Source organism: Balaenoptera physalus, assembly GCF_965194825.1.
Source record: "Balaenoptera physalus genome assembly, chromosome: 4".
Classification (NCBI taxonomy): Eukaryota; Metazoa; Chordata; class Mammalia; order Artiodactyla; family Balaenopteridae; genus Balaenoptera; species Balaenoptera physalus.
In genome coordinates, this window is record NC_138891.1 from 139,798,615 (window position 1) to 139,820,634 (window position 22,020).

General features: G+C 40.7%; 1 protein-coding gene and 1 long non-coding RNA gene across 4 annotated transcripts in view; one reads left to right on the forward strand and one right to left on the reverse strand.

Annotated features, from left to right (window-relative positions):
• The window catches only part of KCNJ15 (potassium inwardly rectifying channel subfamily J member 15), a 68,604-nt gene extending 54,500 nt beyond the window's left edge, over nt 1-14,104 (forward strand). Inside the window, exons 3-4 of one of the 3 annotated variants that reach the window (XM_082458866.1) lie at nt 6,534-6,626; nt 8,929-14,104. In XM_082458866.1, coding sequence (XP_082314992.1) covers nt 6,550-6,626; nt 8,929-10,075 — 1,224 coding nt within the window. In that variant the 5' untranslated portion in view covers nt 6,534-6,549 and the 3' untranslated portion in view covers nt 10,076-14,104. Of the gene's footprint in view, nt 1-6,533; nt 6,635-8,928 lie in introns of those variants that run through there. The other 2 variants (XM_082458864.1, XM_082458865.1) reach the window with 2 other exon arrangements.
• A 19-nt stretch (nt 14,105-14,123) lies between these two features.
• LOC309659297 lies at nt 14,124-20,921 on the reverse strand. The gene is made up of 2 exons (XR_014262723.1): nt 19,195-20,921; nt 14,124-19,024 (listed from the first exon to the last, which is right to left on the reverse strand). It is a non-coding gene; the product is annotated as an uncharacterized lncRNA (long non-coding RNA).
• Nucleotides 20,922-22,020: the final 1,099 nt, after the last annotated feature.

The following is a 22,020-nucleotide window of genomic DNA, read 5'->3' on the forward strand; positions in this document are numbered from 1 at the left end:
AGGTGGTCACAAAACACCAAGCTGATCTCCCTGTGCTATGTGGCTGCTTCCCACTAGCTATCTGTTTTACGTTTGGTAGTGTATATATGTCCATGCCACTCTCTCACTTTCTGATTAACATTATTAAGTGATGCTGGAGCTGCAAGCCTTTTATTATATGCTGTCCTGTCTTCAGGGTCCAGGGAGATGGATAGTTCATCTCAAGGTATTTCACGACCACAGAGAAAGATATCCGCCCATCAAATGGACTCATAAAGCCTTGTTTCCATCCCTACTCCTGCCACTGGCTCAGTGACTTTGAATAAATCACTCAACCTTTGTGATCCTCTTTCTCCCCAGAAATAAAGTGCAAAGTTTAAACCAGATCAGCACTCCTTGGAGTGTTCCCACATGTCAGATAAAGGCCAGATTTACAGAGTTAAGCATGTTTCTTTGCTGTAGAACTTCTCAGACCCTGTAATATACAAATGTGCTGTGTGAGTCTCCAGTGGGTGGGGACAGTGGGGTGCTTGGAGGTTCTGTAGGCAAAGCTTCCCCAAATTACCTGACCACAAATTGCTTTATTTGTGGAATACCTATACCACACACTTAGGGGAAGCCTGAGCAAGAGAACTGCTAAGGTTCTTCTATTAGCTTCAGCTCCCTCAGCCCTGAAATCCAGGATCTTTCTTCCGGTCTCTGATGTTCTTAGCCAGCGAACCCCGAAAGCAACTGTAGGATGATATCCACCATCCAAGGAAGAAAACTTAGAGCAATTTTAAACCAATTGCTTTCCTTTTCTCCCAAATTCTCATTTTTCCCTTCAAGACAATTCACCTGAACTTTTATCCCCTGGGACACCTTTCCTGGCTAACTGAAAACTCCACCCGACAGCTACCATATTTGTACATTCAGCCCCACTGGTTTTCTCTTCCTTCTCACACCGAAGGGCCCACTCCTTGGCTTGAAAGTAATGAGGCTGAACTTTTAGGCAACCCAGTTTACCTGCTTGTGAATTTCCCACAGATTCTATATAACTCTAAGCGGTGAAGAGTATAGATCATGATCTCAAGGTGTGGTCTCAAGACCGGTAACCTCAGCATCACCTGGGAACTCATTAGAAATGCAGGTTCCCAGGCTCTGCTCTAGACCTACTGAATCAGAGACTCTGGAGCCCAGCCATCTGTATGTCAAGACCTCCACGTGATTCTGACACTCGCTGAAGTTGGTGAATTCATGTTATAGAGACGAGAAGCGAGGATTACAGACTCAAACAGACCTTGTGCTATATCAGTTTCCTTACCTGGAAGACAGGAATAATCATATTAACTCTCTCAGAATCTAAGTGAGAGTTAAATTAATATACGGCACCTTATGTGAGATCTGGACCAGGATAAGCAATAAATCAAAGCTGTTTATTCTATAAGGGCTACTAGCATGTAATGAGCAGGAACTTATTTTACGATGCGTTGCACTGCATCATTAGGACTGATGTTCTTGAGTTAGTTGTGAGGACAGAGGTGCCAAGTGGTTAGATAGGAGACAGATTTGCTTTGCCAACGAGGTCCTCTGTGTATTAACTTTATGAACATGTGTAAATTATCTAATCTCTCTAAGCTTAGTTTCCTCATTTAGAAAATCAAGAAAACTCTTTCTTCACAAGGTAAAGAGAAGAATTAAATAAAATACTGTCTGTAATTGCACTGAAAAGGGCCTAGTCCTTTTTAATGACATAATGTTTAATTAATGACATAATCCCCTGTGTTTATCAACAGATTATGAGGCCACCAGAACCTTGCAAGAAGCAAGGGCTTCTTGCTCCACAGAAATAAGAGTGACAGAATCTGAGGCCCTTATACCTTGCCCTGAAAAGTTGTCTTGCCATGATAAATTTAAGTACTGATTTAGAAGTAATTGAATGAGAAGAATTATTCACTTTTTCTATGCTGTCCTTAGGGATCAGGCAAGTCTTTCTTCCCACTGAAATCCTGTGAGATTTGTATTTATTTTTCTATTCAGCGTTTAGCCATAAACTAACATTTGAAGTTTACCTTGAGGGATATTTCAAGACTTTACAGGTGTTCTTTAAATACAGTACCTTTTAGGTCAGATATTTAATCCTAAAATACAAAAATGTGTAGTAAGAGCATCACTGCGGTCAGACTTTCACTAGGTTTTGCCTTAGTAACAAACAAGTCCAAGAATTCAACCAGGCAACAAGAGTGTTTTTCTCACCTGGGTTGCAAGTCACCTTTGGTTCAGCTGTAGCTCAGCTCCAAGTGTCCCCCACCTCCGCCCTACCCCCCACTGCCATCCAGAGGAAGGAGCAGCCCAATCTGAGCCTCACTGGAGAGCAGTGACAGAACCGTGTCATTCTTATGCCTCTGTTCAGGTGAGGCTTGAGTCACTGCAGCTCACAGGCCATTGGCCGAAGCAGTCACATGACCACATCTGACACAAAAGGGTGAGAACATACTTCCCTGCAGGGACAAACCCAGGGAAGGAATCTCATGGATGGACCCCACAGAGAGGGGCAGTTAGCAACAATCAGCCACGACAACCTAAACTGACCGCGGCTCTACCAATGAGGTTCCAAGTTCATGTCTTCAAAATACAGGTCATTAGGATAGAGGAAACTAGATGGTGAATTTGCCATAACCTTGACTGGGGCTTCCCCTCAGAGCCTCTTGTTCCGCACCAAGAAGAATGTCCAACTCCACAGCCTCCCAAAAGCTGCCACTCCTTCCAGCCCACCTCAGTCCTCAATGATCCGAGAGAAAAAATGGGTTTGCAGAAGGAAAGAGTAATTTCCCCAGCAGATAAAACCAAAGGGCCACCCTTTGGAATCTGCTGAGAGTCAACTTTGGCCACCTTGTTCTCTTTAATGAACATGTCCAGTTCTGAGGCCACCTGGGCAAAGCCATCTGTGTCCTCAGCTGACACTGATGAAGTCAAGAAGTGGATTCAGAACAGGGAGCCCAGCCATTGAAGCGAGTCCTAGGCTGCTTTGAAGAGCAGGTAGAAGATGGCACGAGGCCAGTGCCAAAGGCCCCAGTGCATGTGTATGTGCGGCCACAGTCACAGGACCCAAAGAAAGGATAGCTAAGCCTCACTGAGTTTATTTTCCATTATTTTTAAACCTTTTGAGTTCAGTGAACCCCAACTAAATTCTTGTCAAGCACTTTTTTTCTACTTAATATTTAATCCCATGTACCCTTAAAGTGAAATTTCAGCCAGGTATTTCAGATTCATAGCAAAAAGAGAGATCATTAAAAGATTGTTTTGTCAAAAATATTTGACATCCAACAAAACTTTAGAAGCAACTTTTCTTACAAACAGGGAGCTGTTTTGCCAGAGTTTTCAAGTCAAAGTCCCTCAAATTCTAATTTTAGTCTAAAAGTCCAGAGTTATGGTTGGATTTGGATTTCATTCTTCCATGCCTCACAGCCCATTTGAAGGTATGTAGAATGACATCACTTGAGGCCTGGTTGAGAAATTCCAGGTTTAGGGAGCCACTGCCTCCCCATTTTTAAATTATTTTTCCACAGGTGCATATACTTTGTTAGCCCACCATGGAACACGAAGTTTTTCCCAGCATGGGTGAACTGAAAACTTCCAAAATTTGACTCAACAGAGCTATACGTTTTTAGAAGGTCTCAGTTTTGTACTAACTAGGAGGGGGAAAAAAATCATTCTTAAAGCATATTTATTTTTTTCCCAGCCAAGCATCACATGAAAGTTAGCTGTATTATCACATTGTTGAGAATTAGATATCCTGTAAATACAGGTTGGCTAGAAGAATGGTGGGTGAAAGTCTATTGTGGAAATGAGAGACTTATCTGTGCTTAATTTTGGCTAATATATCTACTAGCATTATTTATATTATATATTTAATATAATATGAATAATATATCATAATATCTATGTGTTTACTGTAAATGTTATATAAGTTAAATAATATATAATTTGTACATATCCTATAACACATAATACTTGTATGATATTTATATGCTAAATATAAATAATGTGTTACAATTTTGATCAGATTCTCCATATATTGCTGCTTTAAAAAATTAATACTTAGCCTTGGGCCACTGGGTCATTGACATTCATTTATCTGTAAGGATGGTGAAGATTCTGAAAAGTAATAAACGGATGTTCTGCATGTCTGTGTGCAATAGTGTTATTTTAGAAATGCTAAGGGCAAGTGGGGAATCGGAGATTTATCAGGGTGGGGGGGAAGCCGTTAAGCTTCTGATATGATTCAACATCTATATCCCAGTGTGGTGGTTCTCAATGTGTGTTCCTGCAACAACAGCGTCACCTGGGAATTTTTAGACATGCTAATTCTTGGACTCCACCCTAGACCTACCGAGTCAGAAACTCCAAGCCTTCCAGATGGTTCTGATGCAGCTAAAGTCTGAGCACCCTTGTCAGAGAGGTTGAGAGTGTAGATACAACAGCTTCACACACTGCTAGGTGCCAGCTGTTGAGAACTTGGGTGAGTCACACGACCTCTCTGTGGCTCCATTTCTTCCTCATGGGGATGGTGTGAGGGTTAATTACATTCACACATGGAAAGCACCTAGAATAGTGGCTGGTACATGGCTCTAGCGTTATCTATTTATGATGATGATGATTGTTATTAGTGATCTGAAGCTTTAGTATTATTGCCACTTATCTGAATCTTTATTTTATTATTGTCATTTTATTATCTGGATCTTTCCCACTTTGGACCATTTCTGGCTCTATCCTGACTCTGTTCTTGCTTAGTATTTGCATATGTATTTCTCCTAACTGGTCAGGGACTTTCTGTCCATTTACAGGTTGATTTCTCTCTGACAGGACAGTGTGCTCCAGCTCACAGTAGTTAATTTCTTTGGTCTTCCATTCTTACCAGATCCCCTTTCTTGGATAGAATTCTTCCCCTTCCACTGACATGGTGATGGGAATTTCCTTTCCATTTCTTCCATTCTCATTGTTTTGTTCCCAGCACTAGAAGTGTGGTTCTTCATATAGATAAGTATCTTTTTCAATGTGGCTACTGTTTAGTTCTGTTTCCAAAATGTGTTTTTTTCCCCCCTTTATCTCCAGAAAACAAATGCTACACAGCCTAAGCACTAAGTGACTTCATTCCATGTATATGTTACTGGCCTGAAATAGGAGAGTGTAATATTGACCTCTCCATTCAGTAGTTTCAAGGACTTCACTTCAGTAAAGATATCACCATTCTAAGAATTACAATCCCAACACACATGTTGGAATCATATGATGAAAACTGGAGAAATAAATACAATTTCCAGAGACTATAGAAAACTACTAATGGTTCATATGGAATATTGTTTCTTTGTGGGATTAGGAGAGGGAAAATTAGAAGAGAATATCTTTTATTTTTCTTTCCACCCTTTACTTTTGGGAAATGGTTATGGTCCCTTAATATTTTAGAAGTGAAACCAGGTAGACTGCAGAATCTAAGGGGAAAAAATCTAAAGCAATAACATAAAATTATATGAAAGAAGAGTGTGCAATGAAGTAAATTGCATTAAAGAAGTCTGCTGAGGAATGAAATACTATAAATTAAGAGCATATAATAAAGTGTAAAAGATAAAGCATATAGGTAAAAAGAAATGGGTGCAAAGGAGATGCTGGATCTTAATAGAGCAATGATGTAGATGTCATTTGCCAAACATACTGTGAACACACTGGGAGAATCCAGTATATAAAAGGCTATACAGACTGATAATTGGGACTACCTAAATGATAAGAGTAATTACTGTAATTATTGACAATAATTAGTAGATCAGAAAAGAAGTGTGAAGTGTACATAAGCTTCTGTGTATAAGACAGATAAAAATGTGGGGAGATATATATGTATAGTTTAGGAAGAAGTATTTCAGAAAAGTAGCATGCAAAAGAATCTAGTGGAGTTAGAACAGACTGCATTTTAAACTTTGGAGGTTTAAGAGGGATTTGTGTACTGACAAGAACTCCAGTCTAGCTTCCAAAGACTTTGGACCTCGTTCTTTCTGCTATGGGCCATCTGTGTGATGAAGACAAGTCACTGCAACCTCCCACGTCTCCTCGTTTGAAAAACGTGTGTCAAATACCTTGGTTTTGACATTCTTTTTGAATCTAATGTTCTATGACTCAACAGCAATAATGCATTTCCACAGGCGGTAAAAATATTCTAGACTCTTCCCTTCCAATTCTCACTGTTTACTTCCTCTGCACTTCCCCTTCCTGCCTCCCGGTTTGCTGGTCAGTTGATAGTGGGCTTCAGTGGGGGTGAGTTAACCCACTCTTTCCAGGGTGTTTTACTATCGAGCTCCCTCCAGAGGGTGGGAATTCTACAGTGAGGGCTGTGATTGGGGCTTCAATTTCATTCTTAAAACATTCCTTGAGCTTGGATCTATTCTGGGCACCATGCCAGATCACCAGGGGTTGGAAGGTGAATGCTGGGGCCCTAGCACTTGGGGGAATCAGTAAGGGTCAGTTTCACTGGGTCAGTTTCTTAGTAAACAGCTGTGAACTCCATGTGTCCCTCTTTCTTTCAGGAAGTAGAAGAATCCCATGGTAGCCAGGTGGGCGAAGGGGAGCGAGGACGATACACCTGCTTTGAAGAAGCCGCCATTTGACCTGCCGAGTGAGTGACCAGGTAGCACCCAGTTCTGAGGGCACAGGAATGTTGAGAGGGAGGGAGTGTGTGTTTAACCTTTGAGTGCTGTCCACCAGCCGCTCTTTTCCACAGAGAGATGCTAATCCCAAGACCCCCACCCCACCCAGAGACTCTAAGTTTTGTTCCCTCATATATGCCCCCCATCCTCTGATAGCCATTGGTGTCACTGATTCCAAAAATAGTTGTGCAAAAATGCAGCACAAGAGCTTTCAGCAGAAAGAGGGGAAAGATTCAGCTCATCACAAGCCTGGCCCATTGCCCCTTTGAAACAGAGGTTAAAACAGAAGCTTCATGGCATTGCCTTCCTAGAAACAGGGCCAAGTTTCCCAGAATCTGGTGGAAGGCTGAGCTGGGAGCTTAGCTTGTGCTGCAGGACACTTCTTCATCATTCACACAAGAAAACTTAAGCTTCTGTTTTTATTTCAGTGGGTTGAATGGCATGCACTTTCCCCTACCAGTTTCTTTTTTTTTTTTTTTAAGTGCATGCAATTACTTGTCCATAAGCTACATTTGTCTTGGCAAAGTGTTCTGAGCTTGACTACGCATTTGGGCATGCCAGCATGGCATTGACCTTTTCAAACTTTCATTGTGGTCGCTTTCCTCTTGGTTACTGAGAAGTGCTGCATAAAGTGTCTGACAAAGCCCACGTTAAATTATATCCTGTACTTTTCATCTAAATTGATCCCCAAATAAATGGAATAGGTTTCAACAAGTAAAATAAACTCTGAATAACTTAGGGCCCTTCTTTGCAAAGAAAATGAAACAGTGACTCTCCTTTCTGAGAAAAAAAAAAATCATTTCAAGGGGCAGTCAGTAAATGACACACTCTTAATAACATAACAGGAAAATTAAAAAGCCCAACAGATTTACTGCATCCTCAACAGGTGTTATCCTATAATGGATACAGTTTCAGATTCCTTGAAGGGATTTGCCCAAAGGATTACTTTAGAAACTTCTTTTGAGATAACACTGCTCCAACAGCAAAGATTATTGCATGAATCACAGACCACCATATACCAGTTCCTTTTGAAGGGGAGAAATTTTTTTATTATTATTCTTAAAATGTCGATGAGGTGGAAAAAACATACCAACCAGGTAGAATTGCCCTATAATCACTCACATTATGTTTTTCAAGGAATGTAGGGGTAATTTATCTCAGTCACCAGGCAGGTACTATAAGATGCTGTGTGGCCTTACACCCAGCTTGTCCCGATCTGTAAACGGAGGGCAGAGCATTGCCCAGGGCTCAGTGTGGGAGCCTAGAGCTTCTTCTAGGTAAGTCTGTTCTGCTACAATGTTGGATGCCTGTACTTATTTACTTGTTCATTAGCTCTTTAAAAGAGATTCCTATGCTGGTTCTACTTAGCTCAAAAGATGTAAGGCCGAATTTTTGCGCCATACCTAACTGTCACACCTAATATTCTATATTGATAACACTTTTCTAAGAATAACCAACATATTGATCAAGCTGTTAATAAAGCTTAATTATTCACTCTATGTTTGTTTTTGGTTGTTTGATAACTTGCTCTTTTCCATTGTAATCAAGAACTAGGACAGGTCATGGATTCCCAATTATTCATTGGAATAGGGGGAAAATGAATTGCTGCTACAGGGAATGTCATGCAAATGGTAGCTTTTTAAAAACGTTTATGACTACTACACAAGGTTTTAAAATTTGTATTAACATTTCCCATCACTGTATCAAGAAGTATCTTATGGATGGTGCATTTTAATTATATCAGTACTGGCCCTATGCTCAGTCAGCTTATTTTTAAATTTTCTATACTTGGGAATCCATAAGAGCTGAATATACATCAATATTCATAATACTCCATGGAGTGGATTCTTGTGAGTGTGATATCACAAAGAGAAGATTAGCGTCATTTTTTTGAGTGTGAAGCTCTGTTTTGGCACTTTATAGCCATTATCTCATTCAACTATCACAAGAACCCTGAGAAGTAGACTTTATTTCCATATTTTACATATTAGAGATTTGAGGTCCAGAAAGGTTAAATAGCTTACCCCAGGTCTCACAGCAAATAAGTTGGAGAGTCAACATTTAACCCAGGTTTCCTTGTCTCCAGTCTGTGCTCCTCACTCCATCCTACTGCCATCCTCAAGTACACATTGATTAATCTTGCCCTCAGAATTATCCTTTCTTGTAAACGTCCATGTACATTCGTACTTATCTCACATGATTATCCTGTTTCTGTTTTCTGGGCATTCTACCTCATGTGACAACAATGGAACGTCTTTCTTTGTCATTTCCTTAGGTGGTCCCAAAGCCTGACCACGGACCCGATTAACATCAGCATGGCCAGTGCTCCCCTGGTGAAGCACACTGCTGGAGCTGGCCTCAAGACCAGCAGACCCCGAGTCATGTCCAAGAGTGGACACAGCAACGTGAGAATCGACAAAGTGGATGGCATATACCTGCTCTACCTCCAAGACTTGTGGACCACCGTCATCGACATGAAGTGGAGATACAAGCTCACCCTGTTTGCTGCCACGTTCGTGATGACCTGGTTCCTTTTTGGTGTGATCTACTATGCCATTGCCTTCATTCACGGGGACTTAGAGCCCAGTGAGCACGCTTCAGATCACACCCCCTGCATCATGAAAGTAGACTCCCTCACGGGGGCATTTCTCTTTTCCCTGGAATCCCAGACAACCATCGGCTACGGAGTCCGTTCCATCACGGAGGAATGCCCTCATGCCATCTTCCTCTTGGTGGCTCAGCTGGTCATCACCACGTTGATTGAGATCTTCATCACGGGCACCTTCCTGGCCAAAATCGCGAGACCCAAAAAGCGGGCGGAGACCATCAAGTTCAGCCACTGTGCCGTCATCACCAAGCAGAACGGGAAGCTGTGCTTGGTGATCCAGGTGGCCAACATGAGGAAGAGTCTCCTGATTCAGTGCCAGCTCTCGGGAAAGCTCCTCCAGACCCACGTCACCAAGGAGGGGGAGCGAATCCTCCTCAACCAGGCCACCGTCAAATTCCACGTGGACTCCTCTTCCGAGAGCCCCTTCCTCATCTTGCCCATGACATTCTACCACGTGCTGGATGAGACGAGCCCCCTGAGAGATCTCACCCCCCAAAACCTTAAGGAGAAGGAGTTTGAGCTGGTGGTTCTCCTCAATGCCACGGTGGAGTCCACCAGCGCTGTCTGCCAGAGCCGCACGTCTTACATCCCAGAGGAGATCTACTGGGGTTTTGAGTTTGTGCCTGTGGTTTCTCTCTCAAAAACCGGCAAGTACGTGGCTGATTTCAGTCAGTTCGAACAGATCCGGAAGAGCCCAGATTGCACCTTTTACTGCACGGATTCTGAGAAACAGAAACTTGAGGAGAAGTACAGGCAGGAAGATCAGCGGGAAAGAGAGCTGAGAACGCTTTTGTTGCAACAGAGCAACGTCTGACGGCAGTGGTGTCGCCTCGACTTAACTCTGAGCTGCTTCCACATCTGAGCTCCCTTCAAACCCAGAGGCCACTGGGAAAACAAAAATGTGTGGACACACTCTGAAAAGCCGCACAGATGTACAGACCTGTTCCTTTGATCTGGTGTCTAAACAAGCATTCCACCTCTGGTAGGGTTCCTTTTTTAAATGCTTTGTGTGAAGCAAACTCCCCAAATTCAAATTTTCTAAAAGGGGGCTGCATTTCCAAGAACTTGGTGGAGGCTACTTGAAACAATCTGGATGGACAGATATTTTGCAATGCTGATATTGAAAGGAAATGCATTTCCATACAAGGATGTCAGCTATAACAAAATGTATTTATTCAATCCAAGTATCAAAGACGAGATGGCCGAGAGCTGAAACGTGGTTCAGTATCCACTTATATCATTGCTCTAAAACACACTCATTTTTTCAAGCAGAGAAAAAGGTATTTATAATGAAGGCTATCTGGTAATACATAAAAAGGGGCAAAGGGATTCTGTACTCACAAAATATAATAATTCTGTTTTTACCTTTTTCGGTGAATGTAATTGTACAGAGTGACATTGATCAAATCAGGAATGCATCGTTGTGAATACATGTACAGATGGAGCTGATGTGATTGTTCACACTAATTTGTTTTTGTTGGAGTGTACTAGCCCCTTTCTATTCAAAATGGGTTCACAGGCCAGCAGTATCAACAGCATCCAGGAGCTTATTAGTAATTTAACCCCACCTGGACTTAGAGAATCAGAGGCTGTATCTTAACAGGACCCCCACAAGTCATTCATGTAAAAATGAAAGTTTTAAAACTTCACTCTGGACAATGTTTTCAAAGAAACTCTCTGAAGCCAGGGGACTCTGTGGGTCCCAGGTCCCCAGTTCTTTATTATGGACAAATATTCCTTTCAGTGATTTCATTCCTTATTAAAATACCTTGTCCGCAAAGGAACTGCCACAGGTATTTCAAGAACAGAATAACACTGTTGAGAGTAATGGTTGTCTCTCTCAAGCTAAGCACATGCTTGTTGATTACAGTGAACACAAAAGAAACATTCAGCTCCATAACAATCGGAAATGTGCTCCTATATTGAAGTCCAGTCGGTGAGGTTGGATGGGACTCCAAGGAACTTGTGGAGCTGAGGATAAGGAATTCAAACACAGACGATTCCTTGAAGCATGAACAAAATTTGATACTCTAACATGTAAAGGATGCCCTCAGTAATGAAATAAATCTCATACAACTCAGTGTGACACAGGTAACGTTTGGATTTTGGCAGAATTTAGAGCGTTTATTTGGGGCAGAGAATAAACGGGCTAGGATTGGCTAAATGTGAAAAAGGTGAATTCTCATTTCATTCAAACCAGGACAGATTTGTACATTCACTCAAGAAGAATGTGACTTTGAGTGTGTAGACACGGCATGGACGTACACATGAGCCCACATATATGGATACACTGACCTGACCTGTGAGCGTGCGCACCGCATGCACGCACACACAAAGAGGCGTGCTCGTCCTGGCTCTTCCATCACAATTGTGGAAATTATCCACGAAGACATTTGCAATTAAAAGAGCAAGTCCTGGACAAGTGTGCTCATGTATATTTTGTTCCATAAGAATGGGAACACTGGGGCAATTAATCTGGATTCAGATTATCTGTGAAATGGTGTCATATCATGATGTTCCCACATTTCAAGTCTCCTTCCATTAAACAGAAAATGTGGCTAAAACCTCTGACCCAGAACTGAACCTTTAATGCAGCTGTAAAAATCATGGGGTTGAAGCTGTAAAAGTTTAAAATACAATCTCCGTGCACAGGAAGTTATTGTCTTCAATTATTCAGGAAGTTTTTTCTTTTTCTTTTTCTGTTGATCATTTTATGGCAGGTTGTTTTAGATCTTCATTCTCTTTTTAAAAAATCACATTAGGACTTCCTTGGTGGCGCAGTGGTTAAGAACCCACCTGCCAATGCAGGGCACACAGGTTCGAGCCCTAGTCCGGGAAGATCACACACGCTGCGGAGCAACTAAGCCACAACTACTGAGCCTGCGCTCTAGAGCCTGCACGCCTAGAGCCCATGTTCCACAACAAAGTGAAGCCACCGCAATGAGAAGCCCACGCACTGCAGAGAAGAGTAGCCCCTGCTCACCGCAACTAGAGAAAGCCCACGCGCAGCAACGAAGACGCAACACAGCCAAAAATTAATTAATTAATTAATTTTTAAAAATCACATTAATGTAGTTAGATATTAGTCATTTTAGTTATTAAACCTTTTTTTATTGTATAATGTGGTAAAATTGACAGGAAAATAATGCCCTGGCATGTTTACAGTTTTTCTCTTGCACTATTACATTTTTCCACAGTATTTACATCAGTGCTAATTTGAATGTGATCAAAATTAAGAATCTTGCATACTTCTATTGTATATGGTACAATGATGTAGCATAAGATTGAGAAATCTTACTGTATGTTCATTACGCATACCTATTTCAGCCAAATTTGGAAGACTCGATCATCTGATCTATTGCACTACACACAAAATAAATATGTAGTGTCTTAAAATCCAATACTTGTACAAGTCAATAAATCATATTATAACAAAATATTCCATAAATAGCTCTAAAGTTGCTTCTGGTTTGAAACTTAGCATTTTCTAAGCACACTTATTATTACTCTGTACAAAATGCTCTCGTGTTAACATGCTAACAAAAGGATCCAGGCAAAATTATTTGATTACATCTGGGCATGAATCTGACTGAAACAGATTCATGCTCAACACCCAACTAACAGTTGTTAAGCTAACGGAGGATTTTGACCCAAAAATGTTTTTTGCATTTTGAAATATTTCCAATGCATGAGACCTTCTCAGTGCAGCTATTCAAAAATGTCATGTTCCATTTGAGAAACCACAACGTAACGAGCAGCAAATCAGTGTAATCTGCAAGCCATGTCTTATTTAAGTGATAAAATACATTGTACTGACACGGCACCCGGTAGCCAATGGCTCCAGACAGCATAGCAAAGATTCACTCATTGATCCTCACAGCAAGCCATCTTTGTTTCTCTTTCCCACTTAACAGGAAATTACAGCCCAGAGATGAGATTCCAGAAACCTAAAATTAGAGGTTAAAAGTAAAAAATGCCATGAATGAGTGGGTCAGGTATTTAGATGCATTTAAACAACTATTTTGTCTGATTTTTCTTTGAATTAAATTTTCAGTTTTAATTGACTGATTTCAATCCCACCGAAATGTAAATTGACAGATTAAAAAAAAAAAAAAAGGGACACTTCTACTGCAATATGATTCTTTCTCCCTTGCTTGGATCCTCAGTACTCAGACATCATCTGGAGAAAGAAGAAAAGAGAAAAGAAAAGCAAGGAAGTCATGAGGCCTTTGCATTGGTAGCTGAGTAAAGGACCACCTCATCCTCGGGCTTCGTTCTGTATTTGGTCCCTGTGGTCAAAGGGTCAGACATCCAACCATGTGGCATAACAAAGCCTTCCAGGCCTCTCAATCTTGGCTTTCATTCTTGCTAGACTTTTACTGTTAAATATTAGAAATAACTAGTTTTGAATGCAGGTTATTTTATAATCGTTTTCTGGGATGGGATTTTTTTTCAAATGAAAGGTATTAGCATTTCAAGTCTTGATTTCCAAGTTCTGTAGTGTACACTCGAATTCCAGCATTGGGCTCTGCATAGGTCCAAGGTGTCCTTAATTTTCTTCCCCTGGGAAGACTTACCCCTGAAGGTCTAAATTTAACATTTCACTCCTAATTGACTAACTACACACGTTTTGCCTTTTGTGAATTTCAGCTTATCTGTAATCAGGATGAGCTGCCAACCAGTCCTTGGGTCTCTGGGTAGCAATGAGCAGTTTCTGCTCTCAGAATGAGGTAACTTATGAGCAGAGTTTGAGTCTCCAGAGTATAAATTTGCAATGAAATGGTATAATCAAAATTCAACTGGAATTTTAAAGAATAAAGGAGCTGCTTAATTTCTTGAGGAATTACTATTTGTTGGTAGACTTTGTTTTTATTGTCGTTGTGTTGTTTTGATTTTTTTTAAAGAAATCTGAAACAAAGTCTTTGTCTTCAAAGTAAGAAAGGCAGTGAGAAACGTGTAAAAATAAAAGCTAATAGTTGATCAATTAGACTTCCACATAAAAAGACTTCTACCAGTGGAAAAGAACTTCATTGCAGGGTGAATATGGGTCATTCAGTCTCACATTACAACAGACTGTGTCATCATATCCTTCTGGCTTCCCAGGGGTAGCAATTTTCCTAGCCTTTAAGAAACACTGATGTATTAAGCCCCACTTTTTCCCAAAGTTTTTCTACTAGATATTTAATGAAAAAAAAAACATGAGGCAGAAATAAAGCTCCAGTCATGTCACTTCATCTTGATCTTCTGTCAGTTCTCCTGTTAGACTCAATTTTCTTTTCAACTTGACATGTCCTTGGCTGATTATTCTTCATCTTTGCCATCCATTCTAGCAAGTCAAATAAGCCTGTGGGTTAAAAATAATCAATCAATCCAAATTAGTAATTTGTGGACATTTAGATGCCTAAAAACTGAGGATAGGAACTTTTATCTTTCAGTTAGTATGTTGCTAGTGTATAAAAATAGAAGACCAAGAAAAACCTGTTGATTTGAGTGAATAGTTAATTCCTAATAAAATTACAAGAATTGCTTGTGGAAATTGAAGGACATAATTGGCATATGAGTATAAATGCCAAAGATGTCATATATGTAGATAAAGGACATATAACTAATAAAAGTAAATTTCAGCCAAACACAGGGGACTTTGGTAGATTCCATGCACATTCTTTGAGCCTATCACAGAAGGGCCAGCAACAATGGGCTCTAACTCTTCCTCCACATGATGTACAGGAGCCCTGACTCCCAACCTCTGTTGGAGAATCAGGCTGATGGCTTTGTATTCCTAACCAGCACGGGATGGGCAAAACCAAAGATGAAGGCATCAACCTAAAAGCCCATCACCAAGTTTTTTGTTTAGCAGCTCCAGCCTTATGAGGTACTTAACTGTGATCTTATCTTTACTCAAGGCCAAATCTTATCTAGTATCCATGCCTTCCCAACAACTTAAGATATCCAATTTCACCCCTTAAAAATATTAAAGTTAGAGGTAGAACCTACTCAAAATTAGACTCCAAGGGAGCTACTACAATTGATTACATAGTTACCCATTCCCAAAAAAAAATCAGAAGTTGTTGATTCTGAGCTAAGAAATATGACCTCTTAGCTTATTATTCCTATGATTGTTATTGTTGCAAATGCCCTTAATATTGCTGAAAAAGTAAAGAACTTCCAAGAACGTGATTGGAGAGAAATTCAAAGGAATGATTTTTTTTCATTTACTATAATATAACCATATTCTTTCATCTGCAATCAATCTTAAGACTAAGGATGTTGCATTAAATCAAATCATTACAGGAAGTATGACTGTATCAGGGACTTTTTACAAAAACAAACTTCCAGATCATGAGAGGAAGCTGTGTTTGTGTGCTGACACAAAGTATTCAACAGCAGTTAGGAGGGGAAGGCAGGATGACAGCCAACTTGGATCTATTTTTGAAGAATTATTTCTGTAGGGTATCATAGCATTGTCAGTTATGAAAAAGAATGCTTTGGTAAACAGTCATCTCCATTCCAAAAGGACCCACTCCAAAATACCACTTAATGAAATTCACGGGAATGGTATGAAGATGGAAATCCCAAATGACATGAGATTTTACAAGCAAACAGTTCTACTTTTTGTAAATACTGGCAGTGTGCATTTACCAAAATCTCCATCATGCCTTGTTCTCTTGCTATATATAGCACTCCATCTGATCACTACACCATGCCGCAAGATGCGTGTCCTTGTTCTCCTCTGATTTTTAAACTAGTCTTAGGCTTAAATTTACCTTAGCATAGTAGTGACTCCTGTTTCTCTAGGTTGAGCTACTACTTGGTGCATGTTAGAAATCTCAAACTAACTGAGGTGTGTGTACTTGGTCACTACTGAACCCAATCATGCTATGACCAAACAGCTTTAAATAGGTCCTTTTATGTTCTATGAATTCATTCTGCTATTTGTCAAACCATTTCTTCTTTCATATGTATCTCCATCACCTTTCTTTTTTTATATATATGGAATCACTCTAATCTGTGAAACAGTAGCAAATACAATAAAGCTACTTTTACAGTCTTGAGTTTCTTCTCATTTCACTGGAAGGGTAATGATGTTACAGCTGGTGCTCTGATGGACAGGACTTTAATATTTTCTTAGAGACTTCAGAGATAAACTCATTTGACACAGCCTTTTCCAATGATGGTAACTACAATAATTCGGGGATGACTAGGTCCTTGTTGAGATGGTATTTTCTACCAATGTCTAAAGGGATGTATTTTGTTTCTTTTCTAATCAAAGAAAAGAAAATGAAATTCCTACTTCTTCTCTTTCTTGTGCCGTGATGCTCTACTTGCTCATTTTATTTTAGTCAATGATTAAAGATCAAGTTAACAGTTTAACAACATCCTTTCAACACCTTATTCCTTACCAAAGTCCCTTGCATTCCATTGCTCTTTTACTTTGATGGATGAAAAGAAATAAAACACATAATTATATAAGCCTTAAAGGTATCAGTATGGGTGTGACTGAAAAGCAACACAGCTATTTAAGATCCACACTGCAGAGATATGCACCCAAGAAATAGTCATCGTCCTCCTGCAGGAATACCACATACAGGCATACAACAAAGTAGCCACCAAAGCTCCAAACCCTCTACAGGTGTCTCTTTTGGAACCTGCTCTTTTGGAATCTTGGTTCGTTCATTGCGGTATTCTCAGTGGTGGCAAGACTAGGTTCTTTGAGAATGTGACAGGTGGAAATATAAAAGGCTGGTGCATATGGTAGGAAGTCAAAATGGAGGATGCTGTTTCGGCAAAAAAGCCAAAATGTTTTCCAGAAAGTGCACAGTAATCTGAAACCCAGTAATGAGGCTCGTCAGTTGGGATATATTTTATTAATTTTAATTTGCATGAAATTTCTCAGACACATATTATTTTCTACTCCATTATCTCCCAGCATCTGCTTGCCTTTGTGGGGTGACCTTGGCTGAGAACTGAGCTGTCCATGTCCAAGACATGAAAGAGCTTTGACTCTACCACACCATGTCTTCGGGGCAGTGAATATATGGGACTTTGTCACAGCAGCATGGGAAGCTTTGGTTTTGGGCAGGAAACAGAGCATCCTGGCAGCCATAATTTCTCAGAAATCCTTGATTTCATTCACCTGGCTTCAAAAAGTCAGATATTATGGTTTTCTCAGGGTAAAGAATCACGTATCACAATGTTCACTGCAGCTCTATTTACAGTAGTCAGGACATGGAAGCAACCTAAGTGTCCATCAACAGATGAATGGATAAAGAAGATGTGGCACATATATACAATGGAATATTACTCAGCCATAAAAAGAAATGAAATTGAGTTATTTGTAGTGAGGTGGATGGACCTAGAGTCTGTCATACAGAGTGAAGTAAGTCAGAAAGGGAAAAACAAATACCATATGCTAACACATATATACGGAATCTTAAAAAAAAAAAAAAAAAGGTTCTGAAGAACCTAGGGGCAGGACAGGAATAAAGACGCAGATGTAGAGAATGGACTTGAGGACACCGTGGGGGGTAAGGGTAAGCTGGGACAAAGTGAGAGAGTGGCATGGACTTATATATACTACCAAATGTAAAATAGATAGCTAGTGGGAAGCAGCTGCATAGCACAGGGAGATCAGCTCGGTGCTTTGTGACCACCTAGAGGGGTGGGATAGGGAGGGTGGGAGGGAGTTGCAAGAGGGAGGAGATACGGGAATATATGTATATGTATAGCTGATTCACTTTGTTATACAGCACAAACTAACATACTGTTTTAAAGCAGTTATACTCCAATAAAGATGTTTAAAAAAAAAGTCAGATAAACAAGTTTTATGGTTTAATTTTTCATGCAAAAGTCCATATTCTTTCCAGAAACTATTAGCTTGTTTGAGGTTTTTTTCCCAAAATTTTCTATCCCTTTACTTGAATTTAACACTTCCACTATAGTGCTGAGTGTGTAGTATATTTGCATGTCCCAAATGTGTTTCACCAGTCCCTAGGGCCATTTGTTTTGTATCTTTCTTGGTTGGCCTCTACTGAGTCTGTCAAAAACTCTGTTTACATATGGTTTAAAGATCTGCATGTGATTTAAAGATCTGCTGTAAGTCTGCTATAAACAACAGACACACAGTTCTACACCAACACAGAACAACGTGTGCTTTTCCTAACCCACACCCCCACCATGAATCTGGCTGACCTGCTACATGGGGAGTATGTTGTAGCGTGTCCTGTTGCAACATGCCTTTTCTCCTCATACAAGCAACACACACACACACGTGCGTGCATGCAAGCAAGTCCCAGGACTTCTGGTCACACCTTGGATTTGCAGAGAACAAACAGTACACACACTTGTAAGGTTCTTAATGCTTTAAGCAACTTCAAAACAGTTAATGGCCTATTTTATACCCAACAAAGGAAGTAGGATATGTTTAATTCCTATACTTTACAGAAGACCCTACTGCTCACTGAGGTTCAGTGTCTCACTCAGTGTGACCCAGCAAGCAAGTACAGTGATTCAGGTCTCTCCCTTCTGGTCTAATGTTCCATCTCCTAAATTTACAGCATGGGAATCTCACCATGGAACTGATTTCTACGTGTGATGGGTCAAAATCAGAGCTAACTGATGACAGAGTAGATCACCCAGGGAAAAGATGAGGCTGGGAGCCTGGAAGAATTACACGGAGGCCTTGCATGCTGCCAGGCGTCTGTTATTCAGGGGCTGAGCACACAGGATAAGTATTCAGAAGCTAGCAATGATATGAATCCATCAGCTGAAAGAAAAGAGCAGAGGAATATGAATGCTGCTCACTAAGATTTAAACAAAATCTACAACCCTGCTGTTTATCTATGTAGGGATGAACATTTGGCCGAAAAGTAGACATAAGGGTGACCCAAAATTAAGCAATCCCAAAGGAAAGTCTCAGTGGCTAAGTGTACATACCCAGTTTAGTCCAAAGTTCCTTACGTCCATTATGATCAAGTTGTATCTCCTTGAAACAGGTAAGCATTGTCAGGATCCCTATTTTATAGACGATAAAACTGAGGCTCAGAAAAGTTAAGTAACTTGTCCAAAGTCGCATAGTTAGGAACTGACAGAACCAGGAGTAAAACCCAGGACTGACCAAAGTGAAAGCCCATGTCCCTACGCAAGCTCTCTCCTGACTCCTGGATGGGCCGTTCCACAGAGCATCCAAAGTAGCCTAGTGGATTTGGTGGTTGATGTTCTTGGAACAAAGCAGCTGTTGTTCAGCTCTCGTGTGTTTTTGTCAAGTGAAAACAAACCACGGTTGAGTTGCTATGTTGCCATAGACCTGACCCCTGGGTACTGAATTAATACTGAAGAGCAGCGATGCAAATAGTAAGGGATTTGCCAGAGTGCTGTCAATACAGATGGAGTGGTAAGTTTCCAAGAGATTGTTTTGCTGATCTCTGAAAACCTGATTTGCAAGAATTTATACTGGGTTCTTCAGAGAAACTCTAAGAGAGGTAATCATTTTAAGATCTTGGCTAATGGAGAGACAAAGAGAGCTTTATAGAGATGAGCAAACACTACAGAACCAACAGAGCATGCTGGAATTTGATCCTGAGTGTAGGGGGCCTAGTGGGGACAAGTGAGTGGCCCCAGCACACACAGTCACTGCTATAATAATGACCAGAGCTAAGCAGGCAAGATCAGGACCCAGGTGCCAAGAAAAGCTAGAAACACAGGGCAAACACACAAGGGAGTCCCTGGAAGCTGACTGTAGAGGGAGGTCCTGACAGATGGGTCCTGATGCTTGGGTAGACAGGACTGCAAATCTCCCCATTTCATGGGCAGATGGGTAAAGGAATGGGCCAAGGAGAGAGACATGGTGAATGAACCCACCACAAAGAGTGGAGATCAAGAGAGTGAGGTTTCGGGACCCAAACCCAATGCAGCCAAATCAGGGGCAGAATCTGTTCCTAAGAGAAGTCAGTGAAGAAGGGAAACAGACAAAACCTTATTTCTGGGGCAAAACACTAAGGCTGGAACTCAGGCATAAATAGGCTGACCATGACAGGAGTGGAACTGGGTAAAATATTGGGAAGAAGGGTTCAAGGAGAACAGGACCTGAGGTAAGGTGGATTGGGTGAGGAGCCAATGGCCCAGAGCATCTTCATTTCCCCTGAGTAGGAATCTGAGCTGGAAACCACAGCTCAAGCCTCAGTGCTCTCCAAGGCAGAGGTTGGAGGGCAGGAAGCAAGCCCATCCTCACAGCCATAGGTGTGTGGTTCACCATCAGATAAAGTGGTTCCTTTCTTCACTTAATTCTTACCCAGCCAAATTAGACACATTAACAATCGCCCGATTACCACGCCAGGTCCTTAGAGTGTTGTGGTCTCCACATTAATATCGATTTGGCAACATTTATTGTATTAGGAGATAGAAGCAGATTCCTGGAAAAGCCATGCTATTTGTATTCTTTCCTTAGGGCTGCCGTAACAAATTACACAAATTTGGTGGTTTAGAACAAAGGAAATTTACTGTCTCACAATTCTGGAGGCAAGAAGTCTGAAGTCAACGTAGGCAGGGCGGTTCTCCCTCTGAAACCTGTAGGATAGGATCCTTCCTGGCCTCCTCCATCTTCTGGTCGCCCCAGATGCTCCTTGGTTTGTGGCCGCATCACTCTAATCTCTGCCTCCATCTTCCCATGGTCTTCTCCCAGAAAGCTGGAAAAAGGTGTCCCATGAACAGGCACATGAAAAGATGCTCAGCATCACAAATTATTAGAGAAATGCAAATCAAAAGTACAATGGGGTATCATCTCACAGTGGTCAGAATGGCCATCATAAAAAGTCTACAAATAATAAATGCTGGAGAGGGTGTGGAGAAAAGGGAACCCTCCTACACTGTTGGTAGGAATGTAAATTGGTGTAGCCACTATGGAAAACAGTATGGAAGTTTCCTTAAAACACTAAAAATAGAGTTACCATATGACCCGGCAATTCTGCTCCTGGGCATATATTTGGAAAAGACAAAAACTCTAATTTGAAAAGTTACATGAACCCTAATGTTCACAGCAGCACTATTTACAATAGCCAAGACATGGAAACAAACTAAATGTCCATCAACGGATGAATGGATAAAGAAGATGTGCTATATATATACAATGGAATATTACTCAGACATAAAAAAGAATGAAATAATGCCATTTGCAGCAATGTGAATGGAGCTAGAGATTATCATACTAAGTAAAATAAGTCAGACAAAGAAAGATGAATATCATATGATATCACTTCCATGTGGAATCTTTAAAAAAAATGATACAAATGAACTTATTTACAAAACAGAAATAGACTCACAGACATAGAAAACAAACTTATGGTTACCAAAGGGGAAAGGGGGGAGGGGTAAATTAGGAGTTTGGAATTAACAGATACATACTACCATATATAAAATAGATAAATAACAAGGACCTACAGTACATATATATACACATATATATATGAATCAGTTTGCTGTATACCTGAAACTAACACAACATTGTACTGTAAATGAGCTGTATTTCAATTACAGAAAAAGATGTCCAAGGATCTATGAGCGATGCAGTAACAGTGTGCAGTACAGTATACAAGCCTTTCAGGGAGGCTAGAAGGAGGCACTTCCTGAAGGGCAAGGTTGTTGATGAAAAGGATGGATTAGCAAAGAAGACAGAACTAAACTGGAGTAGCAAGGGCTCTAAATGTACATCTGCCCTGAGGCAGGGAGCTGGACCATTGACCTCTCCAAGCCCTCACATGTCTATGA